General features: G+C 39.5%; 1 protein-coding gene across 1 annotated transcript in view; it reads left to right on the plus strand.

The window, feature by feature from the left end:
- Positions 1–23,157, plus strand: part of LOC121507269 (potassium voltage-gated channel subfamily B member 1-like) — a 53,365-nt gene extending 30,208 nt beyond the window's left edge. Inside the window, exon 2 of the mRNA XM_041783517.1 lies at positions 21,316–23,157. Within this exon, the coding sequence (XP_041639451.1) occupies positions 21,316–23,157 (1,842 nt within the window). The remainder of the gene's footprint in view (positions 1–21,315) is intronic.
- Positions 23,158–26,619: the final 3,462 nt, after the last annotated feature.

Consider the following 26,619-nt stretch of genomic DNA (forward strand, 5'->3'; position numbering starts at 1 on the left):
AATTTAAGTTCCAATTTAGACAGTGTTTAAGTTTAGTTTCTGTTTGCACTGTTGCTTTAAGAAGCTCAGGGAATCAGCCACAGGTGGTGATGTCATGTGACCAAACCAGGAAATAGGGAGCTTCATTAGCTGTCAGGAATACACAAAAATACATAGAAATAAATACTTAAGTTCATCATGAGAAAGAGGATTAAAAACAGATGTAATTCATGTGCTCGTGTACATGTTAAAGGAAGCCTAAACCTGATTTGTACTTTTTGTATGTTTTTGTTTCAAACTTTTCAACATCTTCAATAAACCTGTGGACAAGCTGACAAGGTCCTCAGAGTCTTGAAGTTAGGAAAGAGTTTAGCTGTCTGTCAAGATATATACAGCACATGTATTGACGACAGAATAGTTTGTATTCAATATAACGGCATGACCTTATGACCCTATGTAAGGGTTGCGCAACTTTGCTACACTGAGGGAAGAAACATGTTAGTGTTTTTGCGTTACTGAAAAATAAAACCCTTTACTCGTTCCAAATACCAGGTGTAAGAACAGGACATATCTGTATGTCTGCCCATGTGATACACGTGATAAGCTTTACAGCTCTTTAAAATGCTCAAAATCTGTAGCCACAGGTGTATAGAATCAAGTGACTAGCCATGCAGTCTCCATTTGCAAACATTTATGATACAAAATTGGTCGTTCCGAAGAGCCCAGTCAGTTCAAGTGTGGTACCGTGATGGATGCCACCTTTGCAGTAAGATGGCTTATGAAATTTCATCTCTGATGGATATTCTTCAGTCAACTGTAAGTAGTAGTATTAGAAAATGGAGCATTTAGGAAAAACAGCATCTCAGCAATGAAGTGGAAAACCCCATGAAATCACAGAGCGAGGCGCATGGTGTGTAAAAGTTGCCAACACTCTGCTGGTTCAATTGCTGTATAGTTCTGAAATTCATTCACTCAATTCGTTCACTGAGTTCTGACTTTAATCCCATCCATACCTTTGAGATGAACTGTAATGGAGGCTGCAAGGCAGGCCTTCATGGCCAGCATTAATGCCTCACCTAATAGATGCTCTTCAGAATGAATGGGCACAAATTCCCACATAAACACTCCAAAATCCTGTGGAAAGTCTTGCAAGAAGAATGGAGGCTGTTATAGCTGCAAAAGAGGGGCAACTCTATATGAAAGTACATGTATTTCAATACAATGTCATTACAGTCCTTATTGGTGTAATAGTCGGGTGGCTGAAAATTTTTGTCCACATGGTGTATTTCCACAGAGTAATGTTGTCCTCTCTGCCATAGTTTAATCAGCTGGCAGGCCCGCCCTCAGAAGAGGAAGAAGGACATGGACCGTCCCTAGATGTCATTTAAAAATATCAAGGCATGCACGCTGGCTTAGTTGCACCAATTAGGCTAGCCTCCAGGCTCACATTAACCTCTTGGGCCTGAGCTTTTGGAGCTGACAGAGAAAAAGTTTGTTGCAGGTCCCAGTGTGGCTACACACATTACTGACCTGAAATTAGGTGTATAGGGCCCGTCCATGCTGTTAACGTTAAAGTAAATGAAAAATGGCCTCTTTGTACCTATAGAATAGGGGTTTCTATTTTAAACAGGCAACAGTAAGAAGAATGTGCATGCTTTTTAAATTTTCTTTTGTTCTTACTTTTTAGTACGTAATGTTGAGTGTTTAGACTTAAAATAAAACCTGGTTATCATCGCATAAATTTAGGATAGACCAGGCCATTGATAACCTCAATGGGCCCCTCCATAAAGCTGGGTCATAGATAGCTTTCCCCTTTTCCCCTCTTATGGGCAGCCTTAGCTACACATTGGTTTGGTAAGAGTGGTAAGAGAGGAACAGAAACAGCCAGTGCTTCAGGGATTTCCTGTTTGGCAGCAAATATTAAAGGAAAATAGGGCAATGTTTCCACTACTGTTATGAAAGTTACTATTAACTAATTCCTTGTATTGCGAAACAATACCATACGTGTTACAACAAAGTGTCTGAGTAAACTAATGGATTACTCTTGGTGAGTTAATGTTTTAGTATATTCTTATCACGGAGCTGTAGTATTTTGAAGACCATAGCTTTAACTAAGCAGATGGACTGACCAGACTCCATGTCTGTCATCATGCAAATCTGTCTTGCAAATGTCCAATCCAAAATGTCTGTGCTGAACCAAAAACTGTTTGAACCAATCAGCATCAACAACTGCTTACTGCTGGAACCGATGGCATCCTATGGGTACAGCATAGATTTTGATTGAGGAAATAGGGATAAAGTTATCCAAAGGTTGTGTCAAGTTATACTCACATGAGATTGCAGCATTGAGTGACAATATTCAGCACAAGAATTTGGATCAACTGCAAAGAGGACCAAAAGTCAATGGTGCTAGCACTGTAAATAGAGATGATTTTGGAGTTTCTTTTGCACACAAAAAACTGCTTTTATACTCTGTATCATGTGCTGTTGGACTGTATATCAGCGGTAATGATTTGATTCTTGTCCTATCAGATTACTTGAGGCAAACTACTGTTTTATCATATTACACAAGTACATCTTAACTTTTAAATGAGATCTTTAAGAAAATAGGTCACTCGTTAAGTTTCCCTACTGCCTGTTGCCTCAGGGCCGTTCAGTGCCTGTACATCTCGGCTGCATACATTATATACACTGCCTTTCAAACATGGTTTTTCTCTCAGTCTCTCTCTACATTATGTATCTCTGACTGCACTGTACATCAGAGGAAGAGTGGCTGTCTCAGGGCTCTGTGGGGCAGCTGGACTGAAATGAGCAGAGCAGAGCAGGGAGACATTTTAGTGGTCTGTCATTGATGGAGGGGATGCACTGTACACAAGCACACATATATCGGAGCTGCTCGTCAGTGGTCAGCACTCCTGCTTCCATTCTTACTGAATGATTTAAGAGGAGACTCCAGGGCCCAGCAGGTGTTTCAATTCTACAGGATGAAAAATGGATGGTTTTATGTTACGCTTAGCAGCCGTGTTACTGTAAGCATGTAAGAGAAATATTCTCAAACACAATTTTCCATGTGTAAAGTCTAAGTTCAATGTTCAACAATGACAGTTCCTGTTACCAAAACCACAAAAAATGAACATATATTAAAGCTCAGGGTGAGATCTTGGGTGCTCTTACATCCAGTTTGAATATTTACCGCTGTGTCAGCTTGATGCTTAATTTCTCACAGGAGATGCAGAGGCTTAAAAAAACACAACCACAGGTTGTTTCTGTCTCTGTGTGCGTTCTATTTCCATCACAAATTTCTTTATGAAGCTGACAGTGTTAAATGGAACATAGCACAGCTAGTCTTGTGCAATATCATCCATCACTTGAACTGGAACATCCTCCTGCTCAGACAGAATGGGACAGTAAGCATGAGCAGAAAAGAAAACTGTTCAAAAAGAACATGGTACAGAATGAGGTCCTGTCAGGCATCAAATGGTGCAGCACTTCCTGTAATTACAACCTAGCGAAGCCGTTGTCATGGCTACACTGAGAGGTGGGTCTGGCACACTGGGACCAGTTATAATGAGTTAAGTTTTGATGCAGTGGCAGTTTCACAAGTATATATAGGCAGGTGAGATGTGTCTCTCAGTATGATGGAGTTGTCAGGTATGCTCAGGAGAAAATTCCTGCCAGAGAGAACGAACATATCGTTGATCAGTGGGAGTAAGTTCAGCACCCATATGACAAGATTCAAAGAGCACATGATACAGCTGTCAGTAAGGATGGGTACCAGTCGGTACTTTTATAGGCACCGACAGAAAAATCAAACTCAAAATCAATCAAAATCAATAAAATGAAACGGTACCATATTTAGGTACCTTAACGTATCCTTGTGACTGCAAGAGAGTGGAAGAGTAGTCAATTTTCCATGCTGGACGCGAATGCAGCATTGCATGTATGTGAGTAATGACTTCAGTAGCAGCGCACTGAATCAACAAACAAGCATGGCTGATCATGTCCAGCTCCCGCTGTGTCCTGCTCATTCGCCTCCCTCCCTCTCGCTCTTTTGTAGCAAATCTTCACTTTAAACACCGTAATTTGTCCGTTTATCATGTGGATATCAAACATGGAAATATACTAGATAAAGGGATCTGTTTGTTCGCTCAGTCACCTAACAGACACTGAATTAAGGCACGGTGCGAACTGCCTAGTGTGACCGTGTCCTACAAGTTGCTCTCCATCTCTCTAACTTGACGCAGCTGGCGCCGTATAAAGCGCTCTGTCAGGATGGATTCAGAGCGATTTTGAAGGAGTGACAGATAGGGATGTGTACCTTTCACATTTGAACCAGTACAGTACCGATTCCCAGCACCTGTGAACCGATACCAGTACACAAGTTCATGGTAGAGGAAGTAGTTTGTTTACTTTTTTTGTAATACTTTAATTAGTAAAATTTTATACCTTTTGTTTATTTATTTAGTTATTTTAACTCCATACTCTATTGATCATTTGTTTTAAACTTATTCTCCCTCCATGGACCCCAACGCACATTTTTCCAAGCGGGGAAATTAGAGGACTAGGGGGCAGTGGGCTGGATTTTAATTTGTGCAGTATAAAGAAAAACCACTGGGTAGTGATAGTAGTTTAGGTTTTCCATGTTGGAGTAATTTTTTAAAAACACTTTTTTTAAACACTGATATTTGATTGTGTTTTGATATTGAAAATTCAGAAGTTCTGAGCTTATGTAACATATATTAATGCATATTATTCACACTCAAAAGTACTGAAAATGGGTACCGTTGTGTACCGGTATCGGTTCAAATGTGAAAGGTACCCATCCCTAGTTGTCAGGCATCATGCTGAGGTAATGGTTTGACAGATCAGATCAGAGAACTAATGGATAACAACATTATTTATTTATTTGATTTTATAGTTATATAACCAGGAAAAACCTCAGTGAGATTTGAGAATCTCATTTTTAAGTGTCCTGGGGAAGACAGGCTGGACATTGATAAGGAGTGTAATGAAATTTGCTTACAGCACCCAAAAAATAAATAAATAAATAATCAACACATATAAATGGTGCAACCAGAAACTGACAGTTAATATAAAACAAGATAAAATGTGTTAATATGGTAGATCTGGTCTGCATGTTTGTTATGAGTCAAAGCACAAGCTATTTTCTAGTATCCTGTTGTTGGTTTAAGTGGGCTAACGGAATCCATTACACCTGATGTCATCTTCTCAGCTAACTAAAAAGACTGCATGCTTACCAGACATTTAACAGAGAAAGAACAGTATGGGTAGAATTGCCTAAATCTGTGACAAATTACTATATAAATGTTTTTAAAAATTGAAACTTCATTTAAACTGCGGTAGGCTAACTACTTTCCCAGATGTAGCTTAGCTTAGTGTGCTGTAATTCTTTTCATCTTAAAAGACTAAACTACGTAGTCATTTGCCAAACAAGTTAACTGTAAAGTATAAACAAGGGTATTGAATATAAGTATTGAAAACAAAAACCCTTCCCTATTACCTTCCGTTAGATTGAGGCTAGCTGGTTTCTGTTTCAGTGCTAAATTGTGCTAACATCGCAGCTATACTTAGCATAGCGTAGCCTACTGTCAACCAACTCATCCAGGGAAACTAAGTCAATTTAAATGTTTACAATTGTTTGTTTTAAATTTACCAAAATGTTGAGCCAAAACTGCTTTGCTTCTGCTTTTCCTGATTTTTTTTTTTTTTTTTTTTTTTTTAGCTGATTAGCCCAAATTTGTTATTAAAAGTCTGTAGATAGCCTTAGTTAGTTAGACTGAAACATCCATCCATCCATTTTCTTCTGCTTGTCCTAACCCCTAACTGGGTCAAGGTAGGAGCAGGCTAAGTAAGTCAACCCAGACATCCCTCTCCCCAGCAGCAATTTGTGTGTGCTGTCAATCTTCTCATCAAAGAAGATGGAGTTTTTTTATGCCTATTTCACATTTTAGGCTGCACTACACTTAACTGATAATACTGTCACTTCAGCTGCATAGGACAGACATAGGAGTTGTGATCTTCTCTAGCCTTTGTTACAAAAGCAAGTGACCGTAGAGCCACATCACGTTAACAATTCCACTAAAACGGTGTCCTGTAGCTTTTAATGTGATTACACGTGAGCCTCAGACCCTCTGGTCATTAGATGCTTTGTGCTGAAACTGTAGCGTACAACTGATATGGTATCATACAGGATTATGAGCAGCCATCAGGCCTCTCCTGTTTCAGGTGGTGTTTACAGTAAGCAGACCAGGTAACTCTCTCCCCTCAGTGCTGACACCCAATCGTGTCACAGGAGCCCAGTGACATCTGCTCTTTAACGTAAACATCATGCAGGGCTGCAGGGCCACACAGGCACGTCACCGGAGACAAGGAAACTAGTAAACTTTACTTAAATGTCAGCAGACACCAGATCAGAAGAGGCATCTTATCAGACCTCTGTTTCCGCCCAGATCAGGCTTCGGGTTTGAGATCCAACAATGTAATGAGGATTTGTAACCATGGAGATGAAAGGAGGGTAAATGTCAAAGCTTGATGGCAGAAAAGATGTGCCTGTCTTCAAAAGGAAATCTTGTAATAAGACTTTTCCAACTTTCTTCAGGGGTGACTTATCCTGCATCCTGCTCATCATCTTCATCTTCATTAAAGCTGTAGTGTCTAATGGTCACTGATTCTCTATAGGGTGCCTGTCTGTCTCCTCATCATGATTACTCCCACTAATTGCAATTAAACCTGACTCAGCTAGACTGATTGACAAGTGGATTATGCAGCTGAAACCCTCCTCTCTTGGTCCTTATCCTCTTATGTAATGCAAACACCACCGCACTGTGACAAAAAGACCAAAATGAAACAATGATTTTGTTTTGCACGATGCTGCCAAATGGTCCATTTTCACAGAGTTGCTGGTGATTCAGCGTGATATTTTCTGTTCTTTTCTTTTATTCGCCTGCCAACAGTGCTGCCAGTTTCAGAGTGAGCAAAAGACCATAGCAACAAGAGACAGCTGGAGCTCCAGCTTGTGAGAAAAAAAAGTTTCGACAATAAAGCCAGATTCTGAGTTCTTGTCATTTTCAGCTGAGTGTGATGTGTCTTCACTGAGTTTGGTTGTGATCGTGCTGTGAGCCGTGAGTCTCTCTATGAGCCATATATCATGCCCACACAGGGACACCCACTGTATACGAGGATGGTGCATCTCTAGAGCACAGTTTCCATACTCACTCCATTAGTACTGCTCAGCCATGCAGGCGGTGTGTTATTTTTTTTCTTCCCCCCTGTGTGAAGAAGAAGCTTCTCAGCCCACTGAGGAGTTCCACAGCAGCCGCTCACACACTGACAGAGACATGCTGTGAGGAAGACCTGCTGTCTATTAGACTCTGCAGAGTGCAGAGAGACATGGGTCATGAAGAGTTCAACAAAATTCACCTCATCTGGAGCTGTTTTGATGTTGTCTGCGTTAAAATTTTGGTTAACATAGAGGTGAGCTGTAAACATCCATTTATCCCCTATAAAAATGTCAGATTTTTCTTAAAGGTTTGTTACAAAAGGTTTCACTACAAATTTATGTTATATGCATTGTAAGCAAGATTCAGAATGCTGTGGTATTTAAAAAGATAAGTTTCCTAACTTTACTGTCTATAACAGCACTTTTACTTTCCTAACAGAACACGTGCTGTTGTATAAGGCAAACAAATAAGATCAGATAAGTTTTACTGAGTGTCTTTAGCATCTTATAAAAATTCTCACTGTTAGTTAAGGTCGGATAGAGAGCAGCGGCCCCTAAAAGTTTTTCCTTACATCCTGAACTGTTGACTGATGACAGCTTCACACTTCAACATGCAAATACTTCATTACATTAGGTTTTAACACTAGACAGATAATCTTTGAATAAAAATCTTATTAACAAGTGTACACCAAATAATCTTCCTGATTTTATATTGCCATCCTGTCATGTCCCTTTACTATCATATACACCAAAATAGTCAAAATATTTTGACAGGAGAAAATGTAAAGCCTTATTATGCACCACTAAAGAAATTATGAGTGTCCATTAGTCACATAATTGAGCATTAATCAAACTAGTATACACTGGAATTAAACCAGTAAATCCCTTTCAAGAATAGAACAGAGAGTGGTGGATGTTTCGCACCTTTATATTACTGGTTATTGGTAGGGATTAACATTAACATCAGCATAATATCAGTGTTGGTAGATGAAAGCTTGGAAAATAAATTACTGGTATCAGCAGCTGATAATATACAGCCATGTCTTGGCAGTGAGGGTTATGTATTTTTAAAGTCCCCATAAAGTGACAAAAAAATCTGTAATTTAGGTTTGTTGTATGGCAGGCTGTAGTCTTATAACCCACCAGGCCAAATTTCAGTCATGAAAAACATTTCTTAGTATATGAAATTAAGCCTCAAAATCATGAAAAAAGGGTCAAAAGCCACACCCACTCACAAAAAATAAATTTCTGTCAAATTTAAAAAGAAATGCTACAACCTGAAAAGAGGACTCATCTGTCTGCTATGCTACTATGTTTTAACTCGCTTTTTTAAGCCACCGGAGAAACAATCATATTTTTGTCATTACAGGGAGACAGTTTAGAGCTTAAAAGTCTCAGTTTCATTTTTCATCCTGTAGGCCTGTCATGATAACAAATTTTGCTGGACGATAATTGTCCTACAAATTATTGCCGATAAACGATATTATTGTCAACATTATTTTGAGACCACTTTTTCATTAATGTAATGATAATATATGGCATAATAATGTGAGTACGCCATATCAAAAGCAATAAACTTTAATTTCTCAAGAGCATTTAACATTGTAATTGGAATGTCAAGAGCTTTTAAATAAAATAAATTAAACAAACAAACAAACATCATAAATTAAACAACAAAAAAAGACAAAAAAAAAAAACAATGAAAATAAAATGGACTCTCAGTCTCTTTTAGCAAAAATTGCACTTAAATAAAAATCACAATCAGTTGGGAAAACTGGACAGGATGGTTGTGTTTGAGGTGTGCATGCAAGTTGGTCGTTTTCCCCTTTGAACAAACCATCTCTTTCATGCCTTCATTCATATTTGTGGTCGCTTGTTTGTTACTCCTCATGACGCTCACTTGCAGCACTCTGTGTGTGCAGGTGCTAGTGGCCCCGCCTCTCTCCACTGGGACAAAGATTGAATGACTGACAGGAGGGTTCACTCACTCCGTTCATTCCGCTATTGAACCAATGCACCCAGGTGTTGAGACAGATGCACGGAGTGAACCCTCTTGTCATCCAGCCTGTTTGGTAGAGAGAGAGGAGGAAAACAAACACACATGCACATGAGAATATATCGAGGCCGGCAAAATTATCGAGTTCGTTTTTATTTATTGTGCGGTTAATTGATTTATTGATTATCGTGACAGGCCTATCATCCTGTATTTAACCCTTCAGGTATTCCCAATATCTCATACTCTGAGTTGTGTGAAGTTATAACCTTGCAAATGTTGCAGCCAAAGGACACAAGCAGACACCGATAGAAGTTTCTCCAGACTTTTCTTCCCTTATTTTGAACAGAACAAGACAACAAAGTCTCTGTAACTTGCCATTGTGTTTCTCTGGCTGCCGATATAGTACTATAGTTGCTCTCTCTAGTTGCTTACACACAGATCACTGTAATAACAACAGGATCTTCTTCTACTCGATTCTGTCATATCAGTATCTGCAAAATTGAGTCATACACAAGTTTAATATGATTAGACAACATTACAAAACACAACAAACTGAGTAGCAGGTACTAAAAATCCCCTGTGTGCACATCTGTCTTCATAAATATTCATAGATTAATCTAGTTAAATAAATGGCACACACACACATAATATACAGAGAAAATAAGGAGCATAAATGAAATAAACACAAGGATTACACTAGTGTCTGCATAAATGTATATGTAATAAATTCTGCAGCAGATTCTTTTAACACCCTTATTACTAATAAAAACTTTTCCACATGGAAAACCAGTGACAGCTGTAGACTGATCACTTATTTCTAACAAGCAGGAAATAGTTCACAGTTCAAAATCAATTATCCAATTTCTTAAAAGTTATATGGATATTTGCTCTGTCAGTACATAGAGCAGCTGTGTGATGTTATAACTTAATCATTTTGAACCAGTCTTTCATTTCATGCTTAAACTGATTTATATGCTTTAAAAAACGACTCGATGGGAAAGCTCTGTAGCAGTCCACTGCAGCAGGCACGGCATGAGATGGTTTTGCTACAGAATTCTCTAGATAGGATTTCATAATCTTCACATACATATAGGAAGAAGTTTGTTCTCTTTCAGCACATGCATCTGATAACATACATGCTCCGGATGTTTCTGAATCCCCAGTGTAAGGCTGGTGGTGGTTTATCAGGAGGGTCAGATACTTTCCGCAGCAGCAGGTTCATACATCAACCACATGGGAGCAATCACTCATCTCACCTTTTTTTTCCTCACTCTGCCACTTTCTTCTTCTGTCCTCATTTTTCACACACCTTTGCCCCTTTTCTCAGTCCTTCAGCCTTTATCTGACTTTGCTCTCAAACAACAGCATCCTTCAGAAATGTCAAACATGAAACTTGTCGCAAATTTGTCCACACTAATACCCCAACAAGTTTACTTTTTCCCCTATCTTGTGATATAATCTTGACAAAATAATTTAATAATGACAAAAAAAATACTCATGCGTCAGTGCACTCAACATGCCCCGCGTCTGCATCCCTCATCACTTTGGCACCACCACCTTCACACTTCTAAAAGGACACATCCAGTGTGTGGCCGCGAGCTCAGTAATCCATCTCCCTGTCTCCACCTCAGTGCACGGCATAGGACAGGAACAGGTTCTCTGCTATAAAGGCTTAAAGGTGGGACAGAGAAAGGTGTCCAGGCAAGGTGAAATGAGGCAAATGAGTCAGTGAGAACATCTGTGCAGCACACGGGGGGGGGGGTCTTGTCTTTTTGGGAGACGCTTTAAGTCGTTCCAAAAACAGATGGGAAAGTTGGATGGGGGCAGTTATGTAATTAGAAACTGCTCAGTGCTTTGGAGCTGGATCATGATGCAGTTTAATAATATTAATACAATTCTATGTAATCATCACTCTGATTTTTGTTGAATGGATTTCACATTTTTACAGCATTTTAATCTGTTTTAGGCTTTTTCATTTCCCAGCCTCTTAATTTTTGGCATGACATCTGTAAAGACTGTGTATTAGCAAAATAAAGAATATATAACTGAACCGTAACAAAAATAAACACTTGTTACCTAATCCAAAAAGCTGAAATAGATTGATTTTGAAGAATAATTGTTTGAGAAAATACACAGAGTGAGAGAAGAATGAGTGAAAGACAGCTGACCTCTGAGTGACCTTTGTCCATCTGGTGTCTCCTGAAAGTCTTTGTCCTTCTGTTAATTCTTTAGAAACCCTGCAAATAGACCTCATTCCTCCCATCCTCTTTAACTGAATCTGTCTTGTATCTTATGTCATCTTTATTTGTATATATATATATTTGACATGTGTTCATAGATGGTGTGTCTTGTTATTTATAATCCCTTAACAAGCAGCCAAACATGGATCAAAACCTCTGAATTTGTTTTTGAAGTCTGGTTAAGATTCATGACTTTCAGAAGAAACTGCACAAGTGTGGCTGAACGTTAGGAAATGCAAAAGGCTTCTGAATATTTCCACTTGATTTAATAGTACAGATATAAAAATGTGATCTTTTTAGCTGCTTTGATCGAAGATTTGGAACAACCCCCAAACGGAGTACACAATATGGGCAGATTTTGTAGGACAAGTCTCATCTATTTTTTTTTCTTTTTTTTTTTTTGCATGTTGAAAATCCCCACAGAAAGATTGCAAGAAGGCCAATTTTATTGTTCTACTTGTAAGAAATAAAAGTAGTAAAAACACGTCAATGTACTGCATTTTGCCACGAAAAAATGGCACTTATGACTTGAATCATCATTTATTGATAATGTGCCATATTTTAATATTAACCCTTTAACTCCTGAGTTTCTGTACTCTTTTTCTTATTCTAACCACCCAGAAAATGTCCTGTGAGTTAGTGCTTTTGCCCATTTTTTCACAATGCTTCGAACTTTTAATATATGGCAGTTCTTTAATTATTGTCATGCAAAGTGTGCTTCAACAGCATGTCGTTGATGATGCGCTAGGTTTTAAAGGGTTGATATTGTAGATATTGTTAAGTAATGGCATTCTTAGAAAAAAATGATGGCATTCTCCCAATGAGTTTGTTGTTCTCAGCTCTGTGTTCACACTGCAAGGTAGCACTTCCTTCAGTTTGACTATGTTTTGCTTCAAAGCTAAAATGTGTTTCAAACTTTTTTTTTTCAGCCTGCCCTCTCCAAGCCCTGCCACCATGTGGGCAAAGCAGATGAATTCATCAGGCAAATCCATCCATAAATTTGAGACTTTTTTAAGGAGCTGACAAGAAAACAAAATGGAATTTTATTAAGAGCTTCTTTATTATCATTATAAGAGAGGTCAGCAGGTGAGTGTAATGCTGTTAGTCTCTCTGTGGAACTTTCCACTAATGATTGTAACCCTAGGGAGGAAATGTTTACAGCTTCACAGAGCTCCTACCATACTCTCTGGTGAGAAAAAGGATTCTCCACTTTGTCTCCAAGCAGAGAAATACATCCATCTTTCCTACTGAACTCTATTAAGAACAGAAATACTGACAAAGCATCCCACAGAGGGAACTACAACAGACTCTGTGGGTGGGAGGTCAGCTGTCAGCATGCACGGGCCAGAAATATTTATTGGCAAATCACAGCAGAAGTAGTACAATAAGAGGATTAGAGATGCCACCTTGCTCTCAACAGGCCCACAGAAAATAAAGTGAGTGAGTCACAGTGTGACATAATCCCTCCATTGATTCAGCTCGTGTTGTGAAAAGAGCAAATCCAGTAACGACAAGAATGCACCAGAAATGAATTTCACACAGCTTGACGCCAGGGGAAGCCCTAAATATGAGGTGAATAGGTTTCTTGTGATGATTTCAGTCAAACTCTATCATGTTATCTAGTCTCTGTCAGGAGTGTGTTGTTCAGTCATGAGTCAATTTAATCATTATACTCCTCCACTGTTTTTCTGACTCTCCAAGCAGCTGTTCCCCTACTGTCTGATTTCTCTTTCACAAAGTACTAAATTTCTATGATTTATTAGAGATCTCGCTCTCAATGTAATGGCGGAGTTTTTTATATTAGACTGAATGACAGTATGTGTGAACTTTGTTAATAGAAACCACACTGTTTTGTCTGTTGGCAGCAACTTCTACTATCAAACAGATAAACATGGCAGTGATAAAATCTTTTTATTCTGGAAATCTATTTCATTGAGTGTAGCTAGACAGTTCAAAAGTACAGGGCTACAGTTAAAGCAGATATAAAAACACACCACAGTGCTCATAAAGAAATACTTTTAAGAAACTTAAGACCAAAACATCATCATAAATGATCCAGGTTCAGGCTCTCAAGATGGCTTGAAAAATGTAAAAGGCCATTAATTCATAGAGTGACCCTGAAAAAGGTAAGGTCAATACATGGTGGTGCATTTTAAAAGTGTATGCCCTAGTTAATTAAAGGCATTCGACATTTTTCACACCATTACATGTACCCTGACCTGGATCATGTATACCAATGTTTTGGCTCAAAACTCCTCTTGAAGAAGACCAAGGACTTCGATAGGCCATTAACAATGGTGCTCTAAAGCTTTAGCTAAAGGAACATGTCTGTTGAGACATCAGTAGACTTAATCCTGAGGTCATTTAAAGGAATAAAACTGGACATATTAGAAAGGTTGTAGAGTCCCTTACACCCCCAATATTCTTTAGTGCCAATATTCTTTAAATGGTCTCCAATAGTGAATTCTATCTACAATAACGATCACCCAGGATTTTCTCTGCCTCTATGGGTTAAAACTTGTTGCTTTCATTGAAGTATCTCTGTTGGTTGACTTGTGTGGAGATTTATCGTCCTTCATCCATCCACCATCCATTCCATTTTGTATTTTGGTTCAGTGCCTTTATAAAGTCTTCAACCCCTGGATGTTTTACGCTTTTATTGTTTTTATCAATTCATCATGGTCAATATTATTTGGCTATTTTGACCAAAGAAACTCTAATATCAAAATGAAAACGGATTTCTACAAAATAATGTCAATTAAATAAAAAATATGTAATGTAAAATAAGTGACTGCATTTATATTCACCCAATTTAAAGTGACTGACCTAATTCAACAGAGGTCCAGCCAATCGGTGCTAGTAGTCTTTCAATTAGTGAAATGGGGATCACCTGAGTACGGAGAATGTTTCTCAAGTGTTTGTAGTATAAAGACACCTGTGTCTCTCACTTATATTTGTCGCAAAATAATTAAACTGGTATTAAAGAAACAAAGTTTGAGGCAAGTGTTTCGCTAAAACATTCCCTCAAAAATTTCACATAATTAATTCCCCTTCATAACCCATAAGTGTTTTCAGCCTGACTTGTAGCTAATAAATAGTTAAGTAGTGAAGAGTTGTGAGAAAAACTACAAGACTACATTACCCACAAGGCTAGCTTTTTTAAAGGGAAAGGCTTTGTTACAAATGTTACACATAGCTATATCACATGCAATGATGAATGGCATGATGAAGATAAAAAATGTTTCCCTTTTGTTTGTTTGTTTTTCTTTTTCAAAGTCTGTCCAAGGAAAACTTAGGTTTACCCAGACTCTTTCCACTGACTGATGACTGGACTGGGCTGCCAAATACCCAAAGTTTTTAAAAACTCCTTTCATGGCAAAGTCTTTGAAAAACAAAAAGTGAGGTTATTCCCCTAAAATGTTTTGTTTTCCACTCTTAGGAAACAAACTCAGTTGTGCCACCCAGGAGATAATTGTTAAACTCCTAATCCTGATAGAAAGCCGCTTCTCTGAGAGACCTCCTGCTGTGGGTTTTATTGAAGCCCTCCTTCTCCGTCCATCTCTCCTTTGATCAGGCATGAAGCAGAACCAACCTTGTGCAGTGACGACTTGCAGTGTGAAAACTAGGCTAGCTTCGTGACTCTGGTTGGCCGTGGCCCAGAGAGCACCCAATTCACACACACCTTTCTCCAGGATAGGGTAGCTTGCGCTTCTGCAGGAAACATTATTAAATATTCAGTCTCCTGCTTCCTGGCTTGGAGGGAAGGGAGGCTGGGGGCTAATTACTAAGCTTGGAGTGAATACGTGTCCTTGTGTTTGTGTGTATTATGCATGCGGTTTAGGGTTTGTTGTGGATTAGAGTGTGTCAGAAATGTGCAGAAGAAGCAGCGCTCTTGATCTGATTCATCTTGTGTTTACGCGAACAGGGATGGGCTTTTCCAGAGACCTCAGTGCTTGTCAATAAGAGCTAATGAGGTAACATAACACTTAGGAAAAGCATTTTTAACAGTGCATCGGTGCCTTAATGACTCTGCTGCATTGTAAAATATGTTCAGTTGCATTCAGAGCATTAACGCACACTGTTCGAACATTCCCTGCACTCTTATTCTCTCTTCTTCTCTTTTGGCAGCTTCACAAGGATATTCATTTACAATTTCCCAATCATGAATTCACAGTAAGAACATTGCCTAACCAGGGAAACTCACACGTAATAGCTGCAGAGTGCAGACTGGGTTTGCCTCATTCCCACTGTGTAACAGATTTGTCACTCTGCTCAGTGTGGACTCAGTATCTCTGTGCTGAGATCACATCTCAATAATCTCCTCTCTGGCTCACCCCGGCTGATGTACTGCCGTCTTGGGTGGGAGGGGAAAGGTGAGTAGGAGGGAAAATTTGATGCAAAGAACAGGGTGGGAATGCTGGGGTTGTTCTTCGTACATAACACACCTCTATTCAGTATCATCTTATTCTGAATTCAGCATGAATCACTGGCAAGACTTTGGCCCGGTCAGAGCGTCAGGCGAGATTAGTCTCTATCTGATAAATGCAGTTTCCACTGGATGGTCCATTTTAGAGCTGAGGCTTAGATGCTAATGCCTCTTTGGTTATGTCTTTGTCTTTGAAAATATTGCTGCCTAAACAATTTCATTTTCTTGTGACCTCTAGAATTTGTTTTTAATTTAGTCTGTTAGAGGCTGGCTAACAATGCACATTGTCTCTGCCTCACAACTCCCATTTACTGACTTTAAACTAGACAAATCTTTACCATCTGATCCAAAACATGTGAGAACACAGACATAAGAAAGGTTTCAACATTATAATCCCTCAAACACACAAAATTTCACAGTGGATTTTACACACACAGGAAAAATGTAAAATAAACTTACAAGATAAAGCATGACTGAAGACCTAAGAATGACAGAAGAAACACAAACATGGGGGATGGCTGACATCCTCAACTGGCTGTTCAGGTTTGTGCTACAGTTGCAGCAAAAAAAAAAAAAAAACAAGGGAGAAGTTATATTTATGCTCATGAGTTGTAAAAATATAATATGCTCGTTCTTGTTGGCTATTGATGGAACTCTCCTGGAGGTAGTCCAACCTGTAGTTTAATATTAAGACTCCAGATCAGAGAGGCTCCAGTGTGATAGGAAGCCATGGTGTAATTGTAATGACATCGCAGGCTTGATGTAGTGCTGTAGTAAAGACCACGCTGAGTTGAGACAAGACCAAGACCATGAAAATCCATTTTTAATCATCACAAGTTGAACGGTAAGAGTACTCTCTCTTTAATTTGAGATTTCTTTAAGATAAATTTGACAGCAAAAACAAGGTGTCTGCTATTCTGTTTCAAAGCACCACAAAGCAAAAATTTCAAATCTTAGCACATTTGTTCAACTAAGTCCATGTCAAAAATAAATTCTTGTATGTATGAAAAAGCCACTAACAAATATCTGAAAATGTTATGTTTTATCTAGATTTTTCAGTTGGATGAAGCCTAAGATACGTGTTAAGAGGAATTTCTGACTAGAAATAAGATGTACTGGTTTGTTAAGGTCATCTGAGTTTTTGCAGGGGTCACATAAGGCACTTAAATAGATTTCTAAGACGGTATAACAATCAGCGACCTAACGGGAGCTGTTTTTTTTTTTTTTAAGTCAAATTACAACATTTATTAATCAGGAACAGTTCAACTAAATAGTCAAAAATCTGAGCTAACCACCATGGGAAAAGAAGCTATTTGTTGTTTGAACAAGGGCTTCTCCAAATTATCACTTTAATGACATCAGAATAGCACATCAGTGGTGATCATGACTGGTCTTTATGGAAAATCACGAGTCAGAGACAAGGCCAAGACATTCAAAACATGGTCTATAGACTGGTCTTCATGACCAAGCCTGTTCTTGAGTACTGCAGCACTAGCTTGAAGGTTATTAGGACAAATAGTTGGTTGTGACAAGCCTCAAATTAGTTCATACCGGCAAATCACTGAGGGGGCTAATCTAAAATCGGGCTTAAAATCAGCCAGCGTGTAGCCAGTCTTACTTGTATACACTTTCTACAGTCTGTGGTGCCTCCTCGCGGGTGAGAATGTCTGCTGAATTGAATACTCACGGTGGCAAAGCGCTCATGGAGTGATTTTGCTCTGCTTTTCCACTGAAATCAATGGCCGGATCACAGGCAAGAAAACACTTCATCTCATCATGAACAAATTCTACACAGGACTGAACACCGCCGTAATTCCGCCATTGAATCAACTTCTCACTGAGCTGAGATACGGAAGCTACAGCGGCCAATAGGAACGCTCCCTCTGACCTGAGCCTGATTGGCTGCAAGTACTAGCCTCCTCATTGGCTGGGGCACCCCCGTCCCTTGCTTGTTTTCTCAAGTAAGATAGCAGCGCCATGACCCGGTGAAGCCAGAAAATTAAAAAGTACGACATTAACTTTAAACTGTCATCAACTTTGTGTTTGTTTAGTTCCTTACCAGAGAGTGTTGAGTTGACAGAAGAAGACAAAAGTATAACTATGGTACTCTAATCTTGTCTTAAAAATGTAAAGGTGATATTCATACTGGTGTAAGTAAATAGTTTGATTAAATTTACCATATTTTTCCAATTTTTGCTAAGCAAGATTTTGTGAGAAAGGAATTAAACGCCTGTTCCAAATAGCCGCCTGGTCCCTAATAAACGCCTGGTCTGCTCAGTGATTGAGACAAATAAACGCCCGGGCTATTATTTGGTGTTTTACGGTATGCAGCTTTCAGATCTTGTATTCTAAAGCTAACTAGCTTCTTTAGCTAACGTTAGCTGGATTTATTTTGTTAAAAACGTATCTCTTGTTGTCCAGCAGGTTTCAAAGAGGAATTCTGTAAAAGGTCTGCTACAATTATTTGGCCAAGCTAACAGCTAAATTCAAGGCCATAGTGAAAGGACAAGACAAAGTGTAGCTTTTTCATGTCAGAGATAGTAATATTGGTGCATTAGTGGCACTAGAGAGTTGTCAAGTATTACCATTATCTAAGAAGGCTTTTCTTTTTTTATCAGTAATAGTGACTCTACTTTAGGTCATTATTTGATTGTTTCAATCCATCACTTAAGTCTCATGGGTCCTGATGGGAGGTAATTTCAGGGGCAGCTTGGCTAGAGGTAAAATGTTTCGTCTGCCCTTTAATTTCTTCTCACAGCTGAGCAATTTGGCTCCTGAAGATGAAATGTCTCTTCTGGCATTCTTCCTGCACTCTCTACTTTTAGTCCTTCTGTAGGCCACTAAAGGTGTGCAAACATTCACATGTCAGGATTAATTAAAGCTTACGGACACTGACTGGTACCAGAGAATAATCCTGCTCACCACTGGCCTGGGACACAGCCTCCACAGTGACCTTGTGTTGGATTTCACACCGACTGTGGGACAGGAATAATAGGTGTGGCACACCCACACCTACAACTGTGCAGCCTTGTTAATCCTCCACACTGTGACCAAACCTTATTGTACTCAGCAGATTATCATCATTAGTAGCTCCAGAGGTCTCCCACAGTCTGTCAGACAGTCTTGATGACTATGCATTGTGTGCTTTCTGAAACTAGATGTACATTCTTAATTTCTGGCAGCCCTGGGCATTAAGGATTGAAGCAAAGAGGAAATGGAGAGTGGGGTTGGTAGAAGACAAGAGTGGCAGGGGTTTTAAAAATGTATAAATACAATCTCAAACTCTTCCCCCTGCTTCACTGTCTCTCTCTGCAAATCAAGACTTGAAGGGAGAAAAAAAACTTCCACTCAAGAGATCACATTAGCTGTGACCCTATTTCTTTGAAATGCTGACATGACATTTCATGAATACTTTGGAGGAAGTATTCAGAAAGTTAAATGGGCCATGAACTAATATCATCAGAAATTGCTTTTGCTAGTTGGGATATCTCAAATGCAATTTTGTATCACAAGTGGAGCCGCAGCAGTTTGACATGTTGTTGATTTTCTAATGGGTTTGACCCTCTTGCTCTGACATCATTAAAGCCCCTTTTCACTTTGTAGGAGTGTTTTCACTTTTCAGCATATTTCAGGGTTAGGGGAATGCCAGATTTATCCTCAGTTGTTGTTTAAGTTAATATTCGCCAATTTATTTGCGAATATTACTCTTTGAAGTGATAGTATCTTGTGCATGCCATGAAGTTTTGTCCAAGATTACTTCTTCTTGTGTTATGAGCCTAAATAGTGATGCAAACAACAGGTTAAACAACAGGTTCAAGTTAATGAGAGGGACCCTACAGACACACAACAGATGGCTTCAGAGCTTGCATATTGACTGAAGTCTTTTAATCTTTCAGTCATTTCCATCAAAGCAGTGATGATGTGATCAAACATTTTCAGCTTGTTGAAGAACTGAAGAGGAAATTAGTCTAAAGGAATATTACATACTTCACTGGCATGTACATTTTTATAAGTCTTTCATACTTTTGGTTCTGTTCCCTCACTTACACGCCCACAAACTTAATGAAGCTGGCTGCGTTTCAAAGAAATCTAACCATCCAAAAAGAGGATAAAAGTTCTTTGCTGCACTGCACAGCCAGTTATTTCAGTTCAATCCAATCAGCAGGTGTTGTTGAAAAGGAAGCCACTGCAGAAGTGCTAAAACTGTTGTTCTTTGAGTGTCCACTTAAGGCTGGCTCTTACAAGTCCCATTAGCACCCATGTTAAAATGTCCTTTTGACAGCAGTAATAAACATGCTTGCAGCCTGGGGGAGAAATTTTTCAAAACTCATCTGTTCTGATTATATTAAGCTAGATATACAGAAAGCTGGGCATAGTTGGGGGCACAGCTAATTAGACTGACAGGTGGGTGCATTGTAGCTGTTAGCCAACAGGCTTTAAGCCAACTCCAGGTCTTTGCCTGTGTCTGGGTTGGCCAAAAGAGAGTTTGAGATTGCATTCCCAATATTGTAACCACCAATGGTGGGCTTTAAAACTTTGTTTTAGACACCAGTGGTTGATGTCACTAAGACTACTTTTACGGTTTACACTGTCAGTAATAAAGCACTAGTATCAACGTGCTTTCAGTGATAATGCTATGCTGTGCTAAAGCTGATTCTTGACAAATTTTGGCAACCATGTCCAACTTCTTTATAACCATTTAGTTTATTAGCATTTGCCTCAAAGTTCTGCTGAGGGTGATATAAATGTTGCCAACTTTACAGTAAGCTGTCAATAATGATAACTGGACATGCTAAAATGCTTGCCAACTAATTAGGATAAATGAAAAGTCATAAGATACCCAAGGTTTTACCACCCTATATGATGAGCTGGGAGGTAACATTATGAATGACTCTTTTCCAAATCTTGGACAGGTGGGCAACTGGACTTGATTAAGGTTCTTGAAGTGGAAGTGTCATCGCTTGGGGTCACTGAATCTGTACAAAACTTCCTGTTAGAGATGCACTGATACCATTATTAGTATTTAAGTACATCAAGTACTTGTACTCATACTCATACAATATTGAAGATATTGACTTTGTTATCATCTGACAGCATGATGTTAGCCTCTCATTATGTGATTGGGATGTTAAAGTTGATGCCAAAGCTGAGGTTTGGTGACATAAATGAGAATGACAAAAGGAGGGCAGAATGGAAACTATGAACTGCTAAATTTACAATAGAAGGGATTAGAAGCATTTGATGAAATTAAAACAAACTTTCAGAAGTAATTCTAAGAACTCTAATGGTGTGAAGTATTGATATTTGTACTCATGTGTGTAATACTTGTGCTTGGTCTGAAAAAAGTGGTGCTTGTGCATTCATATTTCCTGTTATGCATAAAAAACAAACAGTATATATTTTTCAACATTCTGTTGTCTTCTGTGTTTTCCAGATCCTGGCAATTATCTCTATCCTCTTCATCGTGTTGTCTACCATTGCCTTGTCTCTGAACACCCTTCCAGAGCTGCAGGACACAGATGAGTTTGGCCAAACCACAGACAACCCACAACTGGCCCACGTTGAAGCAGTGTGCATCGCCTGGTTTACCATGGAGTACCTGCTTCGCTTCCTTTCCTCCCCCAACAAGTGGAAGTTTTTCAAAGGTCCTCTGAATATAATAGACCTGCTGGCCATCCTGCCCTACTACGTCACCATCTTCCTGACGGAATCGAACAAGAGTGTGCTCCAGTTTCAGAACGTCCGGCGAGTGGTCCAGATCTTCCGGATCATGCGGATCTTGCGTATCCTGAAGCTGGCCCGTCACTCCACAGGTCTTCAGTCTCTAGGATTCACTCTTAGGAGGAGTTACAATGAACTAGGTCTGCTAATCCTTTTCCTGGCCATGGGCATCATGATATTCTCCAGTCTGGTGTTCTTTGCAGAAAAGGATGAAGAGGACACCAAGTTCAAAAGCATTCCAGCTTCTTTCTGGTGGGCTACCATTACAATGACAACAGTTGGTTATGGGGATATCTACCCAAAAACTCTGCTGGGTAAGATAGTTGGAGGATTGTGTTGCATTGCTGGAGTGTTGGTGATAGCCCTGCCTATCCCCATTATTGTAAATAACTTCTCTGAGTTTTACAAGGAGCAGAAGCGGCAGGAGAAAGCCATCAAAAGGAGGGAGGCTCTGGAGAGAGCTAAAAGGAATGGTAGCATTGTCTCAATGAACATTAAAGACACATTAGGTGGAAATATAGAGCTTCTGGATGTATTAGTAGAGGAAGCAACTGTGAAGAAAGATAAAGTGCATGATAATCATGTGTCTCCTGCTCAGCCCAAAGGTTCATCCAAACTAAAGCCACAGATGAACCCTAGTAGTCCGACAAAGACTATTGAACCAAGCTACCAAGAGCAGGCCAAGCCCTTAAGAAGCCCACAGCATCTCAGTGCACAGAAACTGGAGGAGACGTACAACAAGATGGCCAAGACCCAGTCCCAACCCAGCCTCAACAGCAAGGAAAAGGTGGCGCAGGCCAAAGCAGCAAGGCAGAGAACTGAAATTGAGATGGGAAGTATTCCTGCAGAGGCCAACTTCAACCCATCAGAGGCAGTCGCAGAAATGAGGAGCATGTCTAGCATCGACAGCTTCATCAGCTGTGCCACAGACTTTCCAGAGGGCTCACGCTATTCCCAGAGCCCCATCAGCAACATGCTAGGGAAGGTCAGCACCAACCCCAGCCTGGAACCCACCTTAGAGAACGAGCACGAAGGATCCCAGGGCAATAATACCCCCCTGACAGGACACAGCACCAAGTCCAGCCCGTACCCTGACAGCCCCAGGGGTCTGCGCTTCAAAAACCCGCTCAAAAGCCACTCACTCAAGGTCAACTTCAGAGCGAGGGAGGATGCAGGGACAGGGGTGCTTTCAGACAGCTCATCAGTGCAGAGCCCCGAGGCGTCCATCTACACTACTGCCAGCAGCAGGACGCCGAGCAAGAGCCCGGAAAATCTACCGTTGAGCATCTTCACATTCCACGATTCATCCATCAATAAATTCATTGATGCAGACACAGACGAGGAGGAGCACCTGCACGATGGCTCAGGCACCAACCCAGCCCAGAGACTCTTGGAAAAAGCCAGCCCTAAGTTTGGCTATCATGCAGGGTCCAACCACACTGAGGGGCTGCAGAGGAAGCTTGGGAACAGCACACTGCCAATGCAAGGGCAGGAGAACCACGTGGCTCAGGAACTACTGCCACTTCAGGGAGAGAAGAGTCACTATAACGCTTAGAGGAGGAGAAAGCAGGAAGGAGTATGAAGCACAGCAAACAGAACTTAAGGAACAAGAAAGGCATTGAAAACATCTGCTCCCCTATTAAAAACTCCTGGATTTATCCGAGGAGCCTGATCAAAGATGTTTAAAATGGCAAAGAATGCTATTTATACATTTGTTTCTGCCCTGATTATCATCCAATAATAACAGCCTAGTTGTAAGAGTATATCATTTTTATAAGCAAAAAAACTATTTTTGACATCCCTGGATACCATTTTAATGCCTCTATAGCAAAATCTGTCAATTCAGTAGCAACCCACAGAGGGCATTGTAGTTCAAAGGGGCAATATACATTTTTCTTGTGTTTTAAAGTTGAAAAACATGAAAAGGGCAGCGCTGTGTTGAGGAAATGTACAGTTTGCTCCCTTTAACTCTTTTCCTCAAAACTGGCCTTAGTTTCATTTCTATCTGTGTTGGTAAGAGAGAGAAAGAGATGTCCGTAGACAGCGCATCTAAACAAATGTGTGCATAGGTTGTCTTTCATTTGTTATGTAGCATTCTTAGTCTCTTGTCTTAAGCGTGAACTGAAGGAGGATCAAGCATTTCAGTCTTTTAAGTGTTGATATTTTATACTGCACAGAAACACAAAGAGACACTGTGAGGCTGCATCTGTTCTGTCTTGTTACTGTTGTGCCCGACTGCTGGCAAGAGTGAGCACCTTAACGTGATGATCATTTTTTATTTTCTCCACAGACGTCAAGGAAGTCTTCATTTTCGTTTGTGTACTTGTTGGTTTTAACCATACTGAGTCAACAAAAGGTCTTGTGGAAGCTCAAAATGTTCTCAGAGGTGTTCCTAAGGAGTCGTCATTCCTATTGTAGCTGATGATCTTTGTATTATATCACAGTGCATCATTATGGCTGGAAAGACAGCACTGGAAATCAGAGATTTTCTGTGCTGAACCTCCAGTTTGAGTGTAGATACTGTACATGGATAACTACAGCAGTAGAGAATAACAGAAAATAACACATGTATTGTACAAGGTAAAGAATCCAAATAATTTATATTTTTATGATATTTTCTAAAAGAATGGACCTGTAGAAAAATATATTGTGCTAATCTGTTAGTTTTGCATTTCAATATTAAGTACCGCATTATTTTGAAAGGGTTGCATTTATTAGATGATATGCTCTAGTAGATAAATTTGTATTGTTTGCTACTTTCTACCCGTAAACGTCTGTTCCTCTTTCCTTTGTGTAATGTGAAGAACCAAAGAACCGTTCTTTCTGATGATGGTACACTTTATTGTTTAACTCAAGATGTTCGAAACGAAAGCATTCCTTTTTCTTAACAGCAGAGTCAGACGTACTTCAGGGAGCCATACTTGCTCATTTGGTACAAACATGTAAGCTGGGGGATTGCACAGATGCCAGGATCGGCCTGTGAAGAAGAAGAAAGCTGATTACATGGATGAAAAGAGAGGGAAAACAAGAAAAACGAAGAGACATCACAGCAGCACTTTATTTAACATTCATTTAAAACATTAATTTGATTATTTACACATTGTGGATCTTGGCAAGTGGTTCTTTGCTTCCAGACATCCAAAACATTATGCTCCCATGAGTTGGCATGACGTCTCCTACAAAATAAAAGCCACCTCAGAACAATGTACAGCTTGCCTCTCGGGCACATTAACAGCATGGAGGCACCTATAGGCCACTATATTCTGCATTCTGCCTCTCTGTCAACACCCAAATCTAACATATGACCAATGTGGGTGTTCATCTGGTGCTCTCATTCATCAGGCTAGCATGTTTTTTTAAACATATCTAAATTCACCACATATCATGCGAGCATGCTATAATTATCAGCTTTAGTAGTGAATCTTTATGCTTAAAGAACTTACTTTGTTGTCTTTTTTTGATCATTAGACCTAAATAAGTTAGATATTCTGTGCCTTTGCTTTAAATAGACGCCTGACATGCACACTTAATCTGCCGCCATGTCTTTTCTGAAGATAATTCAACACCCTGCACATCATGAAACAAAGCACATACATATCCACACCTCTCTTTCTATGTCTTTCCTCAACACTAGTACAAGCTCCTGCAAGGACTTTTCAGGTTGTGTTGATTTTGGTGCCTCCTGTGGACAAACCAGGATGATGTATTTAATTTTTTTGATTGTCTTCTGTGTTGGTGGTGTTTAGTCTAACATGCAATATACAACGAATCTCGGGCAATGAAATATTTTTAAAGGCTGTTTCTGCATTGAACTGTATATCACCTAGTCTGAAAACCTACAACAGAGGGGACAGTCTTATAAAATAACTACACATAAATAAGCAATCAGTGGTATGGTCTTGTCTGTTTTAGTACCTCACGAAGAAGCAGCTGAGATCTCACAATTTGGCCAATGTGTATGAAGACAGAATCCGTAAAGACTAGAGTGAGATATAGTTTTGACATCTGTTGCCCTGGTGTTACAGGCCACACTCACACTAAAACAATCCACCGCAAACAGCTTGGTTTTTCTATGTCAGTTTCAAAAAGGTTCCACATTCAAATGATGTTTTGATAGCAACAGGTGTGCACAAATGACTAAAAAATCTGTAGTACACATACCAGGCCAGTAGCTGCCATTGTGACTTTATAATGAAACAACATGCACACACAGATTTTATTTCACTCAGTGGTAACTGTAATGTATATGTGCACAAAGCTAACTTGCACATATCTATTGACTGGAAACTCATGGACTCACCTCCTGGTGGGCAAGAAAGGCATCCTACAGTGTACACCGTAGACAAGTGGATGGTCTCAGGAGCCACCTGTTTTAGCCCACATGTTTTAAGTGGTTATACTTTAATTTTATATATATATAAGGCAGTTGTTTAACAGAATGTATTTACCAATTTTGAGGTAAGCCTGACTTGTACTTCTTAATAATGCCACCAGAAAGAGAAAACTCAGAGAGGAGAACGTAACATATTGAGGTTGCAAGACACTCAGCTGTTCTTCAGGGAATAGAGCTGAACAAACTTGTCCTGATCTTGACATGGAATATTGTGTCAACCTGATCAAAATATGACTACCTTTTTACAAAAATTACCAAGAAAGTCTGGCTGCAGACTGTTCATCTAGATGCTGTATATCTCAGAACAGAAGTGATGGAATTTGCCGGTTCAACATTCCAGTGATAGATTACAAAAAAAAAAAAAAAAAAAAACAGAAAAAGGAGAAGTAGAAGTGTTACAGGCTCACTTTAGCTATGTTAGCTTTAGCTAAAGTTAACATAGCTATGCTTGCTACCTAATTAAAATCACAACGTAAGCCAGTAGCTAAAGCTCACTTAGCTATGTAGATAACATATGTATATTATGTAGCTGCATTGTGAGCTTAGTGCCAGCTGTGTAGCTATCTAGCTCTGTTATCTACATAGCTTATGCAGAAATATTACTACATAAGCCAGTGTAGCTAA

Source organism: Cheilinus undulatus, linkage group 3 (genome assembly GCF_018320785.1).
Source record: "Cheilinus undulatus linkage group 3, ASM1832078v1, whole genome shotgun sequence".
Taxonomy (NCBI): domain Eukaryota; kingdom Metazoa; phylum Chordata; class Actinopteri; order Labriformes; family Labridae; genus Cheilinus; species Cheilinus undulatus.